An 18,286-nucleotide genomic window follows, 5' to 3' on the forward strand; every position below is an offset into this window, starting at 1 on the left:
GAGATCAGATGTAATGGAAAGATTTGCACCTGTTCTGTGTTTTTGACCCACACCTGGTTTTGGCTCACAATCACTGATGGAAATAACTGAACAAATAACTGTAGCATGAACTTGGCCTAACTCCTATTGCTACCGAAGGAGGTGACATTGGCCCTGATGACCTGACCACCTGAAGCTTGCACCCTCTTTTCCACACTCGGAAACAAAACCTATGGGAAGTCAGGTTGCAGCTTCTTTTATTGATTTCCAAATGTTATATTTCCTGTACTGGATTTTTGGGACCTGTTTGGTACACCATAAGGGGACTTAGTAATAGAAGGTTCTCAGTATCCTAAGAATGTTTCTGCGTAGACCCCTGTTAAATTGCACAGTCTTATACTGTATGTATGGGTACAGTCAGTCCTCCAGCATACCTGATCTAAATATTATAACCTTTAGCAATACTGAAAAGGGTGAGGATGGTGAATGCTATGACATTTTTATGACCTGGAACTGGAATAATGTAAATTTGCATATTTATTGCTTTTCATTAAACCTGGATATATACTGTATATTTTACCTAGGATTTCAATGAGCAGCTGGCAGATACAAGTGCTGTACACAATAGGAGAAATATATGGTGAAACAGGGGATTTAACTACACAGCTGAACACATAGGGAGTGAATGACACATGCCTGTTATTTGGGCTATATGATACTACATAAGATATTGTATTATATCAGATTGCAGAACATTTACACAAAACAGATTTTTGACACTCACATTTCTGCCAGAGGTTTGCCCTTTGGTAGTGACAGCATCCTGATACATGGCCATCCTGTCCTTTAACGGTAAAGATTTAGGTAAGTCCAGTGGTATATTGCCACTCTTCTCAGTGTCCTCCGATGGTTCTTTTTTGGCTCTTGTAATACCTGAAAAATAATTTTTTAAAAAGCACCAGTAAGTATCTGGTCCAAACATTGATTATAAGACAGTACAAGATCTCTGGGGCAAATACTACAAACATAGTAAGAAAAAATAAATTTGGAATAAAATGAATCCAGTTTGGTTCAGTTTAATTATTCTACAGCACCTCCACAGGAGAAATGAAGTATTACATGAAATTTCATTACAATCAATGGACTGTCCTGTAACGAGTGGACACAATCTGTCCTCCAGTTCAGCAGCCATTCTTTGTGGCCACGCTCTGTTCAGGTTGATAGATGATCTACTACTCGAAATCAGTGGGGATTTTTTTTAAGCAATCCTTTTAAAGGGGGCTTCCAATTCTAGATATTTCAGTATATTGGCAGTTTGTATATAACTCCAAAGGACTTTAAGAGGTTATGTCACTTCAGTAAATAGCATTTATTATGTACAGAAAGTTAATACAAGTCACTCACTAATGTATTGTGATTGTCCATATTGCCTCCTTTGCTGGCTGGATTCGTTTTTCCATCACATACATTGCTCGTTTCCATGGTTACAACCACCCTGCAATCCAGCCACGGAGGCCGTGCTTGTACACTATAAAAAAAAAGCACCAGCCTAAGTGAGTTCCCACGGTCCCGACGTGGTCGTAACCATCAAAATGAGCAGTGTATAATGTGATGGAAAAATTAATCCAGCCAGCAAAGGAGGCAATATGTATTAACTTTCTCCACATGAGAAACGCCACTTCCTGAAGTGACACAACCCCTTTAGGGTCCATTCACACGTCCGTAAGTGTTTTGCGGATCCACATAACACGGACACCTGCAATGTGCATTCCACAATTTGCGGACCGCACATCGCCGGCACTATAATAGAAAATGCCTAATCTTGTCCGCAATTGCGGACAAGAATAGGACATGTTCTATTTTTTTGCGGAAACGGAAGCATGGATGCGGATCCGCAAATGCGGAGGCGCACAGCACATTCCGGCCACATTGAAAATGAATGGGTCTGCACCTATTACGCAAAATTGTGGAACGGATTCGGACCCATTTTGTGGACGTGTGAATGGACCCTTAAGCGAAGAGAGCCATTCAAAGAGAAATTCACCTGGAGCATCATTTATGTGTACTCACTATTGGATATTGCTAAAGTACAAAGCTTTTCCACACATACCAGTAGTGATGCAGTAGGAAACCCAAACATCAATTCACACAAAAAAATGAAATAATAAAAAAATTAATTAATAATGATAATTGATAAATAAATACTAAAGGTCCTCTACGCATAAGAGGAGTGTTGGCCAAACCCAACATTTTCAGCGGGGCTGTCTGACAACATAATGTGTATTTGGACCTCCCAATTCTCCACTTACATCAAAGGATTGGGTGTTTTGAAATTTTTTATGCCCCGATTTTGTGTTCTCCTGGTACATAAGTCACCAGATGGGAACCAACATGTATGTGTTTGTGCGAGTGGGGAGAAATATCTGCTGAATGAGCATTCTGCTAAAGACTATTGAAGGGGCTATTGAGCACCTTAAAGAGGTTGTCCAACTTTGTGACCTTCTTAAAGGAGTTGTCCAGCTTCAGAGCTGAACCCGGACATACCCTTATTTTCACCCAGGCAGCCTCCCTGAGGCTAGCATCGGAGCATCTCATGCTCCGATGCGCTTCAATGCCCTGCGCTAGATCGCGCAAGACACAGGCTCTTTTGTTAATTATAACACACTGCCATGCTGAAACTTCCGCCCGGCAGTGTGCTCGGTGACGTCACCGGCTCTGATGGGCGGGCTTTAGTGCTGCCTTAGCCTTTTTACTGGCTAGGGCAGCGCTAAATCCCGCCCACCAGTGCTGGTGACGTCACCGAGCTTCCTGGCAGCCCCATGGAGAGCCCCGTAAGTCACCGGATCTCCAAAAAATGCCTTTGCCCTGCGCGATTTAGCATGAACTGCTCCGATGCTCAAGTCAGGGGGGCTGCCGAGGTGAAAATGGGGGTATGTCCGGGTTCAGCTCTAAACCCTTTAAGTGTGGGCAGCAGCGTGTTGTGTCTGTTTAAAAACTCAGCTGCTCCTCGGTGCCTGCTCCAGCTCCTTTTAGCAGTCTTCCAGTCCCTGCTGTGTAAACTTCCTGATGGGCAGTGTCATGTGCGCCTCTGCAGCCAATGAGTGGCCTCAGTTGTGAAGTGTCTCTAAGTGGTACTTCACTGTTGGGTCACATGCTGCGTGGGAACATGTCACCACTGACCGTGGTTATTGACTGCAGCGGTGCATGTGACCCCGTCCATCCAGAGGTTTACAGGATGAGGAACAGAAGACCACTGAAGGGATCCTAGAATAGAGCAGTGGAGAGCATGTGAGTATACATTTTTCAACAGGTACAACATGCTGCTGCCCTCACTTGGACAGCCCCTTTAAGGGTTTACCCAGTATCACTTTGTGGTGCTATTAGTAGCACAGCTACTCTAGCACAATTGGACCTGCCCTTACTCTTCTACGGTCATACAGTGCTCAGTAAGAAATCTCACTAGCTTTGTATTAACACATTTAAAAGTTTAATTCTTAAAGCAAAGTGGATAATAGTAGTTTTGTACATTTAGTACCAAAGCTTCACACAAGAAAATAATATGTTAAATTGCCCTATTATGTTATGAGATCTTATTGTGAATGCATATAATAAAAAAAAAATGTAATCTACAAGGATTTATGTAAAACTGAACTATGATAACAGCTCTAGGTTGTACGGTGTAAAGCGGGGAATTAATTCCTTATCAGACAATAGAGACATTGCCCCAAAATCCTGATGGAAATTATTTATCCTCAGTCTTAGGTATTCTCGCTGTAATGGGAGTTTTCCATGAAAATAATATATACGTCAGACTCGGATTGTGTTTTTTTTATTTTTTTTTCAAATCAGCATAAGACATAGTAAGCCTACAATACATCTTGTCTACACAGCAATAAAATGCTCATAATTTGCTTCACAATAGGAAGCAGTTTGAAAGGTACCGCAGGGAACGGTTACAATGAGGAGACATAATTAGTAAAATCTGATGCTTTTCTTACTATTTTAGCATTTCATTTATGATGTACTGAATAAAATCAGATACATTTCCTAGGGGTTCTTTTAAACTGCACAAAGAGCTGGGGCCCGTGTATTGCGGACCCGATGTTTGTAAGCAATATGGCCACTGCCGGCAATGGCCGTGTGCATGAAGCTTTAGGCTGAGTTCACTTCAGCGTTCAGCCTTTCAGTTCTTCTGCTCCGTTATAGGACAAAAGTCATGCATACAGGACTTTTGTCCCTGCTTCAAAAATCTTCCTCTGAGCGGAAATTTAAAGGGAACCTGTCACCTAGAAAATGCATATTAAACCGCCAGCAGTACCTTATTGCAGCCTGTAGCATGACTATAAAGGTGTCTGTGTCTTTTGTGTACAATGCGTCAAAAGTCTGAAAAAATACTTATTTATTAACAGGCCACGCTATGTATATGATAGTCTTTAAGTCAAGGGGGCAGTGGCCTTCTCGCCTGAAGTCAAGCGCGCCCCATCCCCTTTTCCTCCCCGTAGCGTTTGATTGATAGGATTTTCTTCCCTACTGGACGCATGGATGTAGTCTTGCGTGTGTGCAGTGTCCCTGCAATACTGGCCCCTGCGCTGTTCATGTTTCACTCCGCTATGAGCTCAATGCTCAGGCACACGAGAGCCTGGGCACGGGCAAGACTACATTCAAGCAACCGGCAGTGAAGGAATTGGGCATCCTATCAATCAAACGCTTTGGGGAGGTAAAGGGGGCGGGGCACGCCCTTGACTTCAAGACTATCGTTTACATAGCGTGGTCTGTTGAATAGACCTTTGCCGCATTGCATAGAAAAGACACAGACACCTTTATAATCATGCTACAGGCTGCAATAAGGTACTGCTGGTGGTTTAATATGCATTTTCTAGGTGACAGGTTCCCTTTAATGGACCCTATTATAGTCTAGGGGCCGTGGGCTCAGTTCGGCACAGTTATAAGCAAAATCTGTCCTTTCCGTTCTTCTGCTCCTATAACAGAGCATAAGAACGAAAAGACTGAATGCTGTTGGGAACACAGCCTAAGGCCTCTTTCTCACGACCGTTGTGTGCACCCGTGGCCGTTGTGCCGTTTTCCGTTTTTTTTCGCGGACCCCATGACTTTCAATGGGTCCGTGGAAAAAACGGAAAATGCACCGTTTTGCAGCCGCATCCGTGATCCGTGTTTCCTGGCCGTGAAAAAAATAAGACCTGTCCTATTTTTTTCACGGCCAACGGTTCACGGACCCATTCAAGTCAATGGGTCCGTGAAAGAACACGGATGCACACAAGATTGCATCCGTGTCCGTGATCCGTGGCCGTAGGTTACTTTTTATACAGACGGATCCGAAGATCCGTCTGCATAAAAGCTTTTTCATAGCTGAGTTTTCACTTCGTGAAAACTCAGAACCGACAGTATATTCTAACACAGAAGCGTTCCCATGGTGATGGGGACGCTTCTAGTTAGAATACACTACAAACTGTGTACAAGACTGCCCCCTGCTGCCTGGCAGCACCCGATCTCTTACAGGGGGCCGTGATCAGCACAATTAACCCCTTCAGGTGCGGCACCTGAATGGGTTAATTGTACTATCATATCCCCCTGTAAGAGATCAGGGCTGCCAGGCAGCAGGGGGCAGACCCTCCCCCCCTCCCCAGTTTGAATATCATTGGTGGCCAGTGCGGCCCCCCCCCCCCTCTATTGTAATAATAGGTTGGTGGCCAGTGCGGCCCCCCCCCCTCCCTCTATTGTAATTATTCGTTGGTGGCACAGTGTGCGCCCCCCCCCTCCCTCCCTCTATTGTAATAAATCGTTGGTGGCACAGTGTGCGCCCCCCCCCCTTCCTCCCTCTATTGTAATAAATCGTTGGTGGCACAGTGTGCGCCCCCCATCGGCCCCCCCTCCCTCTATAGCATTAACAACATTGGTGGCCAGTCTGCGGCCTCCCATCTCCCCCCCCCCTTCCCCCATCATTGGTGGCAGCGGAGTTCCGATCGGAGTCCCAGTTTAATTGCTGGGGCTCCGATCGGTAACCATGGCAACCAGGACGCTACTACAGTCCTTGTTGCCATGGTTACTTAGCAATAGTACAATAGTAGAAGATTCATACTTACCTGCTGCTGGCTGCTGCTGCGATGTTCGTGTCCGGCCGGGAGCTCCACCTACTGGTAAGTGACAGGTCTGTGCGGCGCATTGCTAAATGAACTGTCACTTACTAGTAGGAGGAGCTCCCGGCCGGACACGAACATCGCAGCTCCCAGGTAAGTATGAATCTATACTGTACTATTGCTAGTAACCCGCTGCCACCAATGATCGGGGGGGGGGGGGGAGATGGGAGGCCGCACACTGGCCACCAATGTTGTTAATGCTATAGAGGGAGGGGGGGCCGATGGGGGGCGCACACTGTGCCACCAATGTTGTTAATGCTATAGAGGGAGGGGGGGGGGGCGATGGGGGGCGCACACTGTGCCACCAATGTTGTTAATGCTATAGAGGGAGTGGGGGGGCCGATGGGGGGCGCACACTGTGCCACCAACGATTTATTACAATAGAGGGAGGAAGGGGGGGGCGCACACTGTGCCACCAACGATTTATTACAATAGAGGGAGGAAGGGGGGGGCGCACTGGCCACCAATGATATTCAAACTGGGGAGGGGGGGGGGGTCTGCCCCCTGCTGCCTGGCAGCCCTGATCTCTTACAGGGGGATATGATAGTACAATTAACCCCTTCAGGTGCGGCACCTGAGGGGTTAATTGTGCTGATCACGGCCCCCTGTAAGAGATCGGATGCTGCTAGGCAGCAGGGGGCAGTCATGTACACAGTTTGTAGTATATTCTAACTAGAAGAGTCCCCATCACCATGGGAACGCCTCTGTGTTAGAATATACTGTCGGAAATGAGGTTTCACGATCTAACTCATATCCGACAGTATATTCTAACATAGAGGCGTTCCCATGGTGATGGGGACGCTTCAAGTTAAAATATACCATCGGATTGGAGAAAACTCCGATCCGATGGTATAAAAGGGACTCCAGACTTTACATTGAAAGTCAATAGGGACGGATCCGTTTGAAATGGCACCATATTGTGTCAACGTCAAACGGATCCGTCCCCATTGACTTGCATTGTAGTTCAGGACGGATCCGTTTGGCTCCGCACGGCCAGGCGGACACCAAAACGACTTTTTTTTCATGTCCGAGGATCCTCCAAAAATCAAGGAAGACCCACGGACGAAAAAACGGTCACGGATCACGGAAAAACGGGACCCCGTTTTGCGGACCGTGAAAATATACTGTCGTGTGCAATAAGCCTAAGATTGTCAACCCGTCCCGCTGTAAAGATTGACTTTGTCTGACAATAGCCTAAATGTGTATGATAGCCTTAAGGTCCATGGGTGGTCAATGCTTTCAAACAGTAAGATGGTTTTCAAGTTTAGGCAGATTTATCTTAATAAAATATGATTATTTTATATTTTCTTATATTTGTACGAATATTAGTTTTTTCAAGGGGGCACAGGCCATAGTGGTAAACCATTTAATGGCTATGTTGTCCCAGCCCTGGTTGTTTAAAACCTTTGGGTGGTAAGAACCTGTGTATGATTTGACTCTCCAGAGCAAGTACATTGGCATCAGATGTTCCTCCTCTTATTTTACCTGACATTTATTTATTTGTTTTGCAAAAAGAACAGATTATGCCGTGCTCGCCACTTTGCAGTCTAACTTTGACAGATTATTATTTTTTTATTATGAAAACTAAAAGATCTAAGGAAAGTCCAACGATTAGAGATAAATCACTCAAAATGTGCTTCAACTGAATCGGTCAACCGATTTACTTTTTCCAAATAGATTGTACCCGAACTAAAAGTGCTCGAATTGGCCTGGAAATTTGTGTATGATACTCTGAGGTCTCCTAAGACTCCTATTTTTATCTCTCTTTTTCCCACCTATACAATATATGTGCTCAAATCGATTCACCAAAAATTTGGATTCCAATCCATCTAAAATTTTTACAAAATATGGGTCAAATCCAAAGTTGCTCGATTTTCTCATCTCTACTAATGATAATGCTGACTTAATTTTTTACATGGATCCCATATTAAACATCATATAGTTACATAGTTACTATGGTTGAAAAAATAAATAAGTCCATCAAATTCAACCAAGGGATAGGTGGGGATGTGAATCCCAGAAGGAAGTGAGACTCAAATGTCTACACATTTTCATAAGCATTAAAGGGGTTCTCTGGGAATTAAGAAAATGAAAATACCAAAATATTATTTTATTATAAATATATACACAAATACCTCTTATTAGCTATATTGGTTCATTTTGTCTAGGGAGCAATCATTAGGAGAAATAAAATGTCCGCCATCCTATTAATACACACAGAACCTGTCTTACACAGAAGGACAAATTACTCACAACACCGAGCTAAAGAGCTGCCTCATCCTCCTCTCTGCTCTGCTTGTCAGGGATTATGATCCTGAATACAGATGATAAGTCCTTTAGCTGAATATCTAAAGGAAAGGAGCTCATGAGGAGACATGAAGTACAGAAAGGATGGACAGGACAGACTGTGGTAATGGAGATTGCATACAAGGTCTGCTGCTCATTACTCACATCTCCACCATCATCTTTGTACTTCATGTCTTCTCATGAACTCCATTCCTACATAAATTCAGCTGAAACTCATATTAAACTGTATTCAGGATCATAATCCCTGACAAGTAGATCAGAGAGAAGGATAAGGCAAGTCTTTAGCTCAGTGTTGTGAAGTAACTTGTCCTCCGGTGTGAATAAGACAGGTTCTGTGTGTACTAATAGGACAGCGGCCATTTTTTTTCTCCTGATAATTGCTCCCCAGACAAAACGAGCCATTATAATAAATAGAAGGTATTTGAGAATATATTTATAATAAAGTATTATTTAGGTATTTTCATTTTCTTAATTCCCGGAGAACCGCTTTTAATGTCATTTACTTTTAAGAATTCATCTAAACCCTTTTTAAAACTGTCCACTGTTCCTGCTGTGACCACGTCCAGAGGTGCCTATTCCACAGATTCACAGTTCTTACAAAAAAGAAGCTTCGAAGCTTCTGGAGACTGGACTTTTTCTTCTCCAGTCGGAGGCAGTGCACCCTTTGTCTTGTGAGGGCATTTTACATGGAACGGTTTTTCACCATATTTTTTGAATGGCCCATTTATATATTTGTATAGGTTAATTATGTCCCCTCTTAGACGTCTCTTCTCAAGACTAAATAAATGGAATTTAATTTTTTTTATTATTATTTGGATTTTTATATGATTTAACTTTGGAGTAGTGTAAGATTTGGGTGTTATCAATAGCGGGATCATTTTCCTTCTGAGTTTGCTTTCAGATTGGAAATAACATGGGGATAATGTCATTCAGAATGTAATACAAGCTCTTTCTAATAATTGTGTGGTTTGTGGTGCGGCGGAATATGGCAGTGAGGTCAAGTAGCATAATCAGGGCTGAGTGTTCTTGGATTTTAACAAGTAAGTGTCTCTAAATAATAATAAAATGCGTGGCTAATGTAGGGCGCAGGCGGCAATTCCCATCCTGAATGTGGTGAGAAAGTAATTTCTTAATGTCCTACTCCAGCAAAAGAAAGCTATTACAATACGCTATTAATGCATATTCTCAAGCATGGCCTTTTTTCACTATACTCAATTCCTGCTTTAAATGTGTTTTTTTTGCTTTTTGCAGTAAAATCTTTTAATTTATAGAGGACCAGTCAGCTCTTCTTACATGTGTTAAAGGAGCTGTGTCAAGAAGCATATTCTACTTTTTTCAAACCAGCACCTGGATCTGAATACTTTTCTAATTGCATTCAGTTCTTGTCCACCTCACTGAGCCTGTCGAATGTGCTCAGTTTAAATGTTCAACATCTACCAACCGTATGGTTTGTTAAAAGCTGTGGCAGTAACAGGGAGAAAGAGTTGGAGCAGAAAGGACGCACTCCCTGAGCTGACAGACTGAAAAGAATCTAACAGAGCAACTGGAGCAATGAATGGGGGAGATCTCTGGACCCATGTGAAGTACAGGGCTGGTTCTAGCTTTGATGTCCGATTTTAATTTTTTACATCAATCATGGGCAAACTTTAAGTACAGTATAGAGTTGATTTCCCAATAACAAAACAATGTACTATCCCTTTATGATTCCTCCTAGAAACATTTAATAAAATGCTAACCGGTTGTTAACCATTTCCCTTGTCAATAGGGTGTGTTCCTAAACATTAAGACTAGGGTTAAGCGAATCGGGTTCGGATTTATTCTAAAAACTATATTTTAGAAACGTACTTAATATCTCCATCTTACAAAAAATGCATGTCCTCCGCGGGGATCTTTCCAAAGTTTGTGCAAATACCGTGAGACCTACTCCACCTTGCTCCTGTCACATGTCAGTTCGTTTATTGGCATCAATTACGAAGCTGAACTCGGCTTCATTCATCAGGCACGAAGCCGAGTTTGGCTTAGTATTTTGAAACAGTAATTTATTCCAATAAACGAACTGACAAGTGATAAGGGTAAGACAAAGTAAGTCTTGCGATATTTGCAGAAACTTTGGAAAGACCTCCGCAGAGGACATACATTTTACAGAAAGGCAGAGCCCATATTATTAACAACGTTTTTAGACGAACCAGGTTCAGATACAGCAATCCGAATCCATTTTGTTCAACCCTATTTATGACACTTTCCAATCAGTGCTTACAGCTGTGATGGCTAACCTCTCCAGCTGTAGTGAAACTACAACTTCCAAGATGTACTCCAAAGAAATGAATGGAGCATGCTGGGAGTGGTAGGTTCACCACAGCTGGAGTGCCGAAGGTTAGCCATCACTGGCTTACAGCATCAGAGTATATAGGGATACATTTCTAGTTTATACAGGATGGCCGAGACTGTAAACTGTTCTTATTCATCAAATGTTCATTATATTAGGTCTGTACAGGTTTTGGCCTCTGGATACAAAGAAGGGCTCATTCACACTCCCCTATTACAAATCCTTATCAATTTTATTTATTTAAATAAAAAAAAAATGGTGCCAAGCCAATACGCTTAAATGGTTTAAATTACATTTCAGTGTGTGCATACCATTATTTTCAATATGCAGAATGTTCTAGTGCAGGGATGCCCAACCTGCGGCCCGCCAGCTGTTTAAAAAAAAAATACAACTCCCAGCATGCCTGGACAGACTACAGCAGGGCATGGTGGGAGTTGTAGCTTTACAACAGCTGGAGGGCCGCAGGTTGAGCATTCCTGTTCTAGTGGATCCATATTGGTAATGGTCTTAGCCCATAGTCAACACGTGTAATTTAAAAATACATGTCCTGTGTAGTTCAGTTTTTTTTTTAGCATCCATTTCACCAACATTGGAAAAGCAGCAAGAAAAAAAGATTATTTTTTAGGATTTTTTTTTTTTAATACTGATGAAAACCAGGCAACTTATAGCAAAATATACAACAAATAAAAATAAAATAATAATAATAATAATAATAATAATAATAATAATCTGCATTGTACATCCATATATGAGCCATATTTTCATAAGCAACAGTGAAGCAGCCCTAAGGATGTTTTTATTAGCTGACAGCAGGCAGAGATCTTAAAAACTGACTAAAATGTAAAATATACAACTAAATTGAATTACTTGTCAACTTTGCATTTCACAGAAAAGAAATTGTCATAGCTGTGATATCTTCTGAAAAACCGATGTGACTAAAACAGCTCAGTAGAATTTTTTTACCACTTGACAGAAAAGGACAACTGAAAGACATACATTTATCCCGGAGACGCTATTCTCCTGTATGACTCCTTTCTTCTTCTACCACTTGTTGTTTCTCAAAACAAAAGATTTATCTTCTGATTATTTAAATAATTAATATTTACAATTTCATGACTTAATCTATCGTATATAAAAAAGTGACATAAAATTAGCTGCTTCAGTTTGGAACATTCTGATCACTACAATTATTCCAGACAGAAAATTGTAGAAATTCAGATATATTAGCTGAGACATGCAATCTCTCGAACATCTACATGGATTGCATGTCTCTTTTCCATGTCCGTTCTGTTTTTTTTTTTGGCCCGGATACGGAACCATTCACTTCAATGGGGCGGCAAAAAATGGAAATGATCCGTGTGCATTCCGTTTCCGTATGTCTGCTCCGCATTACGAACAAGGATAGGACTGTTCTGTTAGTGGCCAGCCATTCTGTTTACGGACCCCAAAACATGGTACGGCCGTGTGCATGAGCCCTAACTACAAGGTTAATTTTATCGGTATGAAAATCTCCAGATATGTGTGAGCCCAAGAACAAGGGTAGGTCCTCCTTGCACCTCTGTGGTCCTAGGTTCCAGTCCCACCAGAACTACTTTTTGCATGTAGCTGGTCTGCTCCCCAATGTGTTTTCGGATTACTATTGCTTATTCCAGATTCCTCTTAAAAGTGTATCTCCCGCCACTTATTTTTACGGGAGTTGGGCACACTTGCTCAGCCATAGTTCTTCAACTCCCATAGAACAGAGAGGAGAGCAGCACAGATGCATGGCCACCTTTCTGTATTTTCTCCACCTGGATGTGGTGTGTCAAGGTTAAGGTACCCCCGCTCTTGAGATAAGCATAGGTGACCTATCTGAATTTTTATGACCGATGAAAAGGGTAGCCATCTCAATATGCTTGTGCCATATAAGCAATGGGCAATGAAGGAAGGCATTAATATCCTAATAGAAATAAAAAATATTTATGTAACTAGCAAAGTATAATACATAAATGAATAGCAAGCGATATTCCCACAAACTGGAGTTATATTGGACACATTAGAGATCAGCTATCCTGCAAAATATAGCATTTTCTTTAAACTGTGGATGTTGCAAATGACAAGCAATAGCTCAGCGGTAACTGGAAACTTACTTTAAATGATTAGCGGGTCAGGGAGCTCTCGCCTCTATACACGGCTTTAATAACACTGCTTATTTGTTACCTGTGCCCCAGGGAGTAAGCTCCAGCATTTAAAATCCATTTCAATTTACAGCAGTAAATAAATGGAGCTGCAGATTTTGGTATATGACACGGGATACAATGTAACTGATAGGAATCACATCATAATTGTATCACCAGCCTTGATCATTTAAATGTGTTGTCCGGTTTCATGACGTTGATGACCTTTCCCTTAGGATAGGCTATTAAAGGGGTTATACTTTGACTAATGTAAAACATGAAAACATCATACAGTACATGAAAATCTCTAATAAAGCTACAACCAGCCCATGGATCCTGAGATCTCCCTATCCATTGTAGACCTCCGCCTCTCATAGGGATGAATGCATGATCATCTTCCAACATAAGCAATACAGTGACCTTCTGTACATTTTACATTGTGGGGATCAGGAATGCTTCAAGATACCACATCTTTATACATATGAATGAGTGAATGTCCTTTTTGTTGATTCTTGTGATCACAAGAGCAAGGTTTCCTCGAACTAACCTCTGATCCTCTCCCAAACACCTTCAATACTAAAGTGTGTCAAAGCCACCTATTTTTATGGAGTTTCTTAAAAAAAAATTGTCTTTAATAAAAAAAATAAAAAAGAGCTAAGGCTTACTCTCACACTAGCATTTTTTGTGGATCCGTCATGGATCTCCAAAAACGCTTCTGTTACAATAATACAACCGCATGCATCCGTCATGAACAGGTCTGGTTGTATGATGTCTTATATAGCCATGACGGATCCATCATTAACACCATCAGAAGGCAATGGGGGACGGATCAGTTTTCTAGTGTGTCAGAAAAAACGGATCCGTCCCCATTGACTTACATTGTGTGTCTTGCTCTGCACCACATCGCGGACAGAAGAACCCTGCTTCCAGCATTATTCTTCCCACGACGGGAGCTCAGCCAAACAGAACGGAATGCATTTTAGTGCATTCCGTTTCGTTCAGTTCAGTTTTGTCAGCATTGACAATGAATTGGGACAAAACGGAAGCGTTTTCATCCGCTATTGAGATCCTATAACGGATTTCAATAGCGCAATTGAAAAAGCTAGTGTGAAAGTAGCCTTACAGTAGGGAAGTTGATAAAAGATAAAAAAATAAAAACAATACTCGCCTGTTCAGTTCCCAGCCGCTCCAGTGCCCCAGCTCCAGTGGTGTCCATTGGTCTTTGTTTTTCATCCCTGCGGTGATCAAAGCTTGTACAACACATGACCACTGCAGCCAATGACAGGCCTCAGTGCTGATGCTGGTTTATATAGCATGTGACGGCTGAGGCCAGTGATGGGCTATAACGGTAACATGATATTATCACTGCAGGAAAGTAAACAGAGACTAATGGGAACAGTGGTGCTGGAGCAGCAGAGGATTTAACAGATATTGTTTTTATCTCACTTTATTTCATCACATTTTTTACTGTTAGCAAAATTTTTCCCTAAATCCGACTAACCTCTTTAAAATAAACTAGGTGCTGGTATAATTAGAACATTTTAATTCACACCTCAGTAATGTCATTAAAGGGGGTTGTCTCATCTGAGACAATGGGGGTGTAACGTTATATTTCCCTACCTCGTGAGATTTCCCTACCCTCGTCACTTCCGGTCGCACCGGACATGACGTGAGGAGGTGTGCCGCGCTGCGCAGGCGCACAACGACGGGGTAGAGAAATTGCACATGCCAGCGGTTGGGGTAGGAAAGAATTATGGGCCAGTGTGCAGGCGCGGTGATCGGATGGATGTTCTCAGCCTGACACCCGCCGACACTGCGCATGCGCCGGGAGCCTCACCAGCGGTTAGGCAAGGGAAAAATTACGTAGCAGACCAAAGTGGTGTCCGGAGGACTCCGGTCTGGTCACCACCAAGCGTTCTCCCCATAGAAGTGAATGGAAACGCCCTGCGCAGGACCGGCCACTGCTCCCATTCATTTCTATGGGCCCGACGGAAATAGCCGAGCCAGAGCTTGGCTATTTTCGACGGCCCCATAGAAATGAATTAAGGGCAGATGTGCATGCACAGTGCGCCCTCCACCACTTTCATGGCTCCCTTTAGGAAATAGGTGCGGGTCCCAGTGGTGGGACCCGCACTTATCAGAAAATGGAAGCATATCCTAGTGATATGCCCTCATTATCTCAGATGAGAAAACCCCTTTAAGGGCTCATGCACACGAATGTATTTTTTTTTCATGGCCGTTCTGTTTTTTTTGCAGCACGTATGCGGAACCATTCACTTCAATGGGGCTGCAAAAAAATGGAAATGACCGTGTGAATTCCGTGTCCGTATGTCCGCATGGCCATTCCTCAAAAAACTAAAACGTGTCCTATTATTGTCCACATTACAGACAAGGATAGGACTGTTCTATTAGTGGATGGCCGTTCCATTCTCCAAAATGTGGAATGCACACTGCCAGTGCCGGTACTGCCGGTACCCGTGTTTTGCGGATCACAAAACATCCAACAGTCGTGTGCATAAGCCCTAACACTTAATGGGTTTGTCCAGGATTAGAAAAAGGTTCTGCATTTATCCAGAAACAGCACCACTTTTGTTCATGGACTAGGTCTGGTATGAGTAGGGCTCAGCTGCCATAGCAGACATTTGACAAGAGTGGCGCTGATTATGGAAAAAAACTAAGTCGACCCTTGTTTTCTAATCCTGGAGAACATTGTTTGCTGCATGAAATGTCTTTTACAGCAAACTCCTACATTTGTTTTTAGTTTTTGCATATCTATATACCATAGTAAAAAATGTGCCTCACTACTTATAAAATCTTACTGACGCTTTGCACAAATCGTCAGGACGTTGAGCCATTGAATGTGACTCCTAATTGTCGTCATCTGAGAAAAATGATCATGGCAAGACCCACGTTCTGGCAGTGTTGCACTTTAACAACAGCTGGAAAGTCACAGGTTGCTTATTCTTTCATTAGACCAGTGCAGCATCCAGCAATGTATGACAGAACCTCTGAAAAGTATTTTACCCTCCAGTTGAGTCACAGGTGGATCTGCCATAATGACTAATTCCCTGTCTGCTTCCTGTTCTCATGAATATAGCAACATGTAGTGAGAGTGGAATCGCTGTAGATAAGGCTAAAACTCATTCCTATAAGTCACGTTCTCCACTCTCATTCTGATTAGAATACAACCTTAATGATACTAATTACTTAGGCATGTATTTTACCATAATTTCACTTTATTCTGAATTCTAGCATGCTATATCCATATTCACCAACAGGTACCAGAGGCATCAGCCCTAGTACTCTTAGATTTTCCAGTTCTAACAATCAGTTGTACTGTATCTGCATCTTTCCAAACCACTATTGCCCCATGATGTCCATCTTCCATGTGTCATCAACATTCATGTAAATGACGAACATTTAGGGGCACATTTATTAAGGCCGGCGATTTGGACGCTTGTCTTAATTGTGCCTGCGCTGCTGGAGGAAGAGCCAAAGTTATGTGGAGGTGCAGGCCTCTACATAACTTTGGTGCTTCCTCCAGCAGGACGTATGACAATTAGTGATGAGCAAGCACCCGGTGTGTTCGGCCCGAACACATTGCTATATTCGTGTGCTCGGCCGAGCACCCGAGTATAATGGAAGTCAATGGGAGACAACCAGGCACCCCCTACTTGGAAGAGGAGAGGGAGCCTGGTCCATAAAAATGTTTTAGAAATTGATGGAAACCCCTTCAAAATGGTTTGGAAACAGCATTAAGAGGATAGCTGGATGCGTCTTAGACTCCTATTATGTACGACATACAATAGACAACCACACAAAGGCTGTATGCTAAAAGCCAGGTATGCGCAAGCGGTCAATCTATCCATGAGACAGATAACAGCCAGCATACCTTACAATGGCAGCCTTGTGCACTATGAGATATTCCAAACCAGCTCTCATCTGACTGAGAACCAGTAAACCTCAAAGTTATTTTGAATCTTTGGATGGCTTGGGTGGACCTGCACACCTAGATCAAAATCATTAGGGCGACAAAAAGTTTTCAGATTGTCCTAACATAATACTCAATAACCTTTCTATACAGTTTTGTCATGTAAAAACAAATTTGCATAAACATGGGCATATGGGAAAGACATGCAAATGAGCAGAATCTGCCTTGTTTTTCAGCTGTCATAAGACTATGAAAACCAATAGATGGCGCTATTGAGTTATGAACAGCGCCCTCTATTGGTTTCACAGTTTTATGACAAGACAAATATTCTTGTCAGAAGACTATGAAACCAATAGAGGGCGCTGTTCATAACTCAATAGTGCCCTCTATTGGTTTCATAGTCTTCTGACAAGAATATTAGACTGAGTCTTATGACAAAGCTTATTAGTGTAGCCTTTTGCATGGAAAATTTGCAATTAGAATATTTGCGATTAGAATATTCGCGATCTACACTAGAATGATATCTGACACTGGAAAATCTGGGTAATAACTCAGTGATAAAATCTGACACTGGGAAAGCTGGGTAATAACTCGCTACCCACACTGAGTTATTACCCAGCTTTTCCAGTGTCAGATATTATCACTGACTTACTACATAATTATTACATAATATTCGCTATAATGTTATATATTTGTTTTTTAGAAAATTCGTAATATTCAAAAAAAAAATTATATAGCAATATAGCGAATAGTATGTAATAATTATGTAGTAACTAACCTTTTTTTATGAACCAGACACCCTCTTCTCTTCTGAGCAGGTGGTGCCTGGTTGTTTCCCATTGACTTCCATTGTATTAAATTGTATTCGAGCACCTGAATTATTCGGCCGAGCACTCGGATCTACCGAGCATAGCGATGCTCGAGCCGAACAGCAGTTCGGCCGAGCATGCTCGCTCATCACTAATGACAAATCTAATCTAAAATCTGCACCAGCTCCCTTGCTGTTATAGAGTACAAAATGATAAATGTGGGTGCCACATCCCCCGCCATTTGTGTCCAGATACCATTACCTACTATCGACTGCCATTGACCGGAAAAAGGTATTGCATACGGTCGAAAGTTACCAACGCGATTTCTGAGGACAAACGAACAGAGGGCCGGATACACGATTGGTCCACATGTCGATTGAAAGTCCGTCAGCGTGGTCTTCATCTACAAAGAAACTCCCGATTTTACAGTGCTATAACAACGGAGGCACGTTTAGGGAGCGAAAATATTTCAAGGTCTGGCAGAAGTTCGGAGTCGATTTAGAGGTAAATAAGAATTACTTGCAAGTTGTTTTAGTAGCGGGACGCCGCTACCTACCCTGTTCTAGCGGGACGCCGCTGTATTCTGGTGTGGCTACATAAGGACATGAACTTCCATCTATGTT

General features: G+C 42.4%; 1 protein-coding gene and 1 long non-coding RNA gene across 4 annotated transcripts in view; both read right to left on the bottom strand.

Moving 5' to 3' along the window:
• XIRP2 (xin actin binding repeat containing 2) overlaps positions 1-18,286 on the bottom strand; it is a 359,651-nt gene that overhangs the window by 77,742 nt on the left and 263,623 nt on the right. For all 3 annotated transcript variants that reach the window (XM_040440977.1, XM_040440978.1, XM_040440979.1), the window contains one exon: positions 764-912. In XM_040440977.1, the coding sequence (XP_040296911.1) occupies positions 764-912 (149 nt within the window). The remainder of the gene's footprint in view (positions 1-763; positions 913-18,286) is intronic.
• LOC121008432 lies at positions 8,487-14,953 on the bottom strand. The gene is made up of 3 exons (XR_005780582.1): positions 14,796-14,953; positions 12,587-12,591; positions 8,487-8,496 (listed from the first exon to the last, which is right to left on the bottom strand). It is a non-coding gene; the product is annotated as an uncharacterized LOC121008432 (long non-coding RNA).

The sequence above is a fragment of the Bufo bufo genome, chromosome 7, assembly GCF_905171765.1.
Source record: "Bufo bufo chromosome 7, aBufBuf1.1, whole genome shotgun sequence".
In the NCBI taxonomy this organism is placed as follows: domain Eukaryota; kingdom Metazoa; phylum Chordata; class Amphibia; order Anura; family Bufonidae; genus Bufo; species Bufo bufo.